General features: G+C 58.0%; 1 protein-coding gene across 1 annotated transcript; it reads right to left on the bottom strand.

Moving 5' to 3' along the window:
- Positions 1-517: 517 nt before the first annotated feature.
- On the bottom strand, positions 518-2,872 carry DLX2 (distal-less homeobox 2). Its single transcript, XM_066280436.1, has 3 exons — positions 2,153-2,872; positions 1,522-1,706; positions 518-1,026 (listed from the first exon to the last, which is right to left on the bottom strand). The coding sequence occupies exons 1-3, from the start codon at positions 2,556-2,558 to the stop codon at positions 598-600; spliced, it is 1,020 nt and encodes a 339-aa protein (XP_066136533.1). The 5' UTR covers positions 2,559-2,872; the 3' UTR covers positions 518-597.
- Positions 2,873-5,013: the final 2,141 nt, after the last annotated feature.

The raw sequence follows: 5,013 nt of genomic DNA, 5'->3' as shown, positions 1-5,013 counted from the left end.
TAAAATGAGGTCATCCGCAAAGGCACCTAAACTTTAAAAAAATAAAAATAAAAAACAAAAACAAACCTCCACTGCTGACGGCTGAGGAGAGAGAGAAGGGAGGTTCCCGGCCGGGAGGGGGCCCAGGCGGGAGGCCCCCGGGGCTGGAGCCGCGGAGCCGGAGAACGGCGGCGGGACTCGGGAGGTCAGGAACCCGGTGGGCCGCGCGGGGCCCGGGGGCGGCCGAGGAGAAAGGAGCCTCAGAGAGCCGGGCTGGCCTCGCGGGCGGGGGAGGCGGCCCGGCCCCGGCCTCGGCGGGCTGCCCGCGGCGAGGAAGGCGCCGGCCGGCCGGGCGGGGAGGAGGCGAGGGGCGGCCTGTCTGCGGCCGGCTCGGGCCGGGCCCGCGGCCTTCACCGCGCAGCTGCCGGGACCCCCGCGAGGAGCCTCCGGTTCCCCGCCGCTCGGTGGCCGCGCGAGGGAGCGGGGCCCGGGGTGCGCCGTCCCCGGCCACGAACTCCGGGAGAGGTGGCGGCGGCCCGGCTGGGGAGACCCTCTGGGCTTGGGGGCGAACACCGAGCAGAGCGGGCCTCCGCTCGCAGTCTCTGCGGTCTCCCGGGGTTAGAAAATCGTCCCGGCGCTCACCGGGGCGCCGCCGCCGCCGTGCTGGTGGTGCTGGTGCTGGTGCTGGTGGTGCTGGTGCTGGTGCTGGTGCTGGTGAGGCTGCGCGCTCTGCGTCGGGTGCAGCAGCGGCGCGGCGGCCTGCAGGTGCGAGGCCGCGCCCGAGGCCTGGTGGTACCACGGGTAGCTGCCCAGGAAAGCCGAGGCCGCGCTGCTGGGGCTGGAGCCCGAGCTGCCCGCGCCGCCGCCGCCGCCGCCGCCGCCCCCCACCCGCGGCGGCGCGCCGAAGTCCCAGGAGGCCGGCGCCGAGCCCGGCGGCGAAGCGCAGGGTGGGGAGGCGCTGGCTCCGGGGTGTTGCTCCGAGGGTATCTCACCGCTTTTCCACATCTTCTTGAACTTGGATCGGCGGTTCTGGAACCAGATTTTGACCTTTGTGGAAAAGGGACCCGAGCATTAGTGGAGGACGCTGGGACCCGGGGAGGGGAGGAAGCGCAGAAAGACCGAGAGCAAGAGGTGGGCACCCAGCACCCCGGACACAGGCGGATCACGTGCCTGGGCTGCGCTGATTCCTGCTCCCATTGGGTGGTCACCTCAGAAAGCCCAGTACCGCTGGTGTGTGCGCACCGTGTTGATGCCGACAGCGGGGGTGGGTCAGGAGGGCCAGTTATTATATTTTACCCGCTTAAGCAGTAGCGCGGAGAAAGACAGCGTGGTGCCGGATTTCGGCCCACCCTGTCCTTACCCTGGGGAATTTCAGTTTGGAGGGTAGAAGTTGAGGCGCCCAAGGCGCAGGTCTCGAAATTCTTAAAATTATTAAAAAAATATTTTTTCTAAACATTGTCCCGAACCCACCTGCTCCCCAGCCGCCCCCGACCGGCGCCCTCCTCGCCCCTCCCCCCGCCACCCCCGGCCGCGAGCCCTCACTTGCGTCTGGGTGAGGCCCAGCGAGGCGGCCAGCTCGGCTCGCTCAGGCAGCGCCAGGTACTGAGTCTTTTGGAAACGCCGCTGAAGAGCCGCCAGCTGGAAACTGGAGTAGATGGTGCGGGGTTTCCGGACTTTCTTTGGCTTGCCGTTCACTATCCGAATTTCAGGCTCGAGGTCCTCTTTCTCTGTAACGATACGGAGTCGTGAGAATCGCACAGCCAGGGAGCCCGCGAGTTCCCGCCCGCAGAGGGGCCCCGCGTGGGACTTGGCCCCAGCCAGGAGGTGGATTCCCAGGCGCCACTTCGCAACGCGCCGACCGGTGCCGCCACAGACCCCGGTAGCTGGGCCCGTCAGCGGAGGGACAGACAGGCACATACTGGAGAGAAAGGATAAGCAGGTGGTAAGGAAACGAGGCATCCGCGCGGCCCCGAGGCCACCCGGTCTGACCAGCAGGGCACCGAGGGACAACCGCTCGGCAGACTGGAGGTTGAGAACGGTGAAGGCGCGGGGTGGGCCGGGTCCACGTGGTGTGGAAGCCAGGGCTCCGGAAGGACACCTGCCTAAACATTTTGATCCCTCCATCCCAGGAGCTAGACCGACCTGGCACCCTTGATGCCAACGTTATGCTTACCAGGCTCGTTGTTGGCCGGGGACGAACTGGTCCCATAGGGCGCATAGGAGGTGTAGGCGGCGGCGGCGTAACCCAGGTCGTAGCCACTCTTGGTGGAATAAGGTACATTGTTGAGGCCGCTGGTGTGGTACTGGTAGGAACCCATGTGCGCGTAGGGCGAGCCCCCGCCGCCGCCGCCGCCGCCGCCGCCCGCCGGATGCTGCTGGTTGGTGTAGTAGCTGCTGTCGGTAGCTGTTGACACCGGGAGGGTCGGCGACTCCTGGGGCTTGTGGAGGCTGCTGCCGTTGCTGCTGCCGGGGCCGGCGCCGCCGCCGCTCGGGGGCTGCTGGTGCTGGTGGTATGTGCTGGAGGCCGTGATCTGGGTCGAGTGCATATCAGCCACCAAACTGTCAAAGACTCCAGTCATCCTGGCCCGGGACGGGAAAGATCACGGGTGGCAGGCGCGAGGGGGAAAGCGAGGCGCCTCCTCCGTCTCTCCCGGTCCCCTCCAGCAGCCAATGTAATTACAGGGGTGGGGGTGGGGAGGCACACAAGAAATGGAGCAGTGGTCTAGTAGGCAACTCCTCCTCCGGGGGAGGCGATCACCGTGCAGAGCTCGGGACAGCTGCCGCCGGCCGCATCCTCTCTCCGCCTCTCCGGCCGCTCGGCTTCTCGCCCAGCGCTGGCTCGGGCGGGGGGCGGCAGCGGAGGAGGGGCAGGGGTGACACGGGCTAGGCCGGGGCTCCGGGAGGCGGGAGCAGGTGAGTAGCCCGCAGCAGCTTTACGTTTATCTGCGGGGCGGGCTCCTGCAGGGTGGGCATTTAACACTTGTCACGTGAACGCAAGCAACGTCACCTAGCAACAGCCAATCAAAAGCGCCAGGCCGCGAAGTTACAAGCACCCAAGAACGCCGGGCGGGGGGTGGGATGGGGGGCGGGTGTCACAGGGCAGGTGCTGCGGCTACTGTGGTCGCGGGTGCAGACAAGCTGCTGCTCCCTGTGAGCCGCGAGGCAAGGGGCTGGGGGTATAATGGGGAGTTAGGGTGGCCGGCGGCAGGAAGACAGCAGGCGTGAAGACGGAGACTGGCATTTCCTATTCTGTGTACAAGTGCCAACCAATTCTGGTGACTCAGACCTTCAAGTCCGAGGTCAGCTTCCAAACATTAATCAAAATAAAGCGGTGCCGAGAGCCAGGCCAATTCTAGCTCGCTTTTCCTCGAAGTGTCTGGTACTTATTTAGTTGTCAGCCACTTGGCACATGACATAGTCAATTGATTTAAATTATCCATAAACCACGTACTGTATAATAATACCTGCTTCCCAACCAAACCGCAGGGATATTAGGACAATTAATTAGATAATATTTAAATGATTTTTCCTTGTTGCTCGAGAGAAAAGCTATATAAATTTAAAGGTATTATTGCAAAGGTATTGTAGTACATCATTTTCCCTTGTACTTTCCTGACGTGTGGAGATTGAGTTAGATGACTAATTGACACCGGAAAAGCTATCCCGCTGATTTCCTCTCTAGGTTGGAAAGCTAGACCACACTGACCAGATGGTCTTCAAAGTTTATTTTAACTCTAAATTCTATGTTTTTACGAAAGTGAAAATGGAATAGAGTCGTCTCCATACTGCATGTTTTGAAAAACTTACAAAAACAAATAGAAAAGTTTACATCATGCATTTAACTCTAGTTTTTCACTTTAGGACCCTCTTTGGCTCTATCATTGCAATTTCTTTTTCTAAATCTGAAGTGGCGACTTCCTCTATATTTCTATTTCCTGGTGGTTGGAAACTGTGGCCCGGAGTTGGGGGGACACTGGCCTTCCTTTACTGGACTCCCAAGTCGGCAGTATCTGCCTTGTGGCGCCACCTGCTGGAGGTGTGCATGGTTGTGGCAGGACCAGTAGACGGTCTAATCACGCCGAGGCGCCAGCCTCTGAAACCCCCCAAAGGAACAAAATAGTAATTAAAAGCCACAAAATTGTGCTAGTGCGCGCCATCTGAAGCACCCCCTTCCTAACGACATAACGTGTAGCTGAAAGAACTTGTTACAACAACTGCCTAATGGAAAACAAGTTGATACTTTGAAAAATAGGATCTTTGGTCTTCTTCCCCAGAAAAGCAAGCGTGTAATTAAAACTACACCATCCACACAGCTCAGCCTCTGCGGAATAATGAAGAAGGTAATCCGCCTTCGAGTCTGCCTGGATTTAGTTCCCAGCCTTCCTTTTGGTTAATGTAGGAGGGTGAGCTTTATAGAAATGCTTTGGGAGTTGGAGCTCACCACCACAGAACCACACTGCTTCATTCCTGTACGCAAGCTGCTGCTTTGTGTACCCCAGTTACAAAATTAAGCAGTAGATATATAATCAAGATTGCCTTTTGGCGTCTTGGCTCCAAACTCCAAGTCTTTCTATCACCACAATGGTAGCAGTTTTAACCTTATATAGAAACTTATATGAAAACTGTTTCCCCCTGAAAATGAAATAAAAAAGATCCAGTTGCAATCCTCTCGCCTTCTCTGTGTGCCTTTGTTCTAACCCCAAGCATACCTGCCAGACTTTTTCATGGTGGTAAGTTTGTTGTATTTTACTATCTACGAGAACCTTCATTTATAGTCTAAAGTCCAGGTCAGCTGAGATCTAGAAAACGGCATCTTCCTGGAAGGAAAAACGACTCCACTTCTCTTTTAACTAGAAAACAAGGGCCTGTGTGTGTATGTGTAGGAGAAAAGGAGAGGCAGAAATTACAACTGCATTTGGAGAATCAAGTAAAGACTTGAGATATTAATTCTGATAATCCAGGTACAAATCGGAGTTTGCTCAAATTATCTGATGACCACATCACAATATCCAAATTATTTCCTCACTTTGGTCT

This window comes from Saccopteryx bilineata, chromosome 5, assembly GCF_036850765.1.
Source record: "Saccopteryx bilineata isolate mSacBil1 chromosome 5, mSacBil1_pri_phased_curated, whole genome shotgun sequence".
Taxonomy (NCBI): domain Eukaryota; kingdom Metazoa; phylum Chordata; class Mammalia; order Chiroptera; family Emballonuridae; genus Saccopteryx; species Saccopteryx bilineata.
The sequence above is the reverse complement of the archived record's forward strand: the minus strand, read 5'-3'. Positions and strand labels throughout refer to the sequence as shown.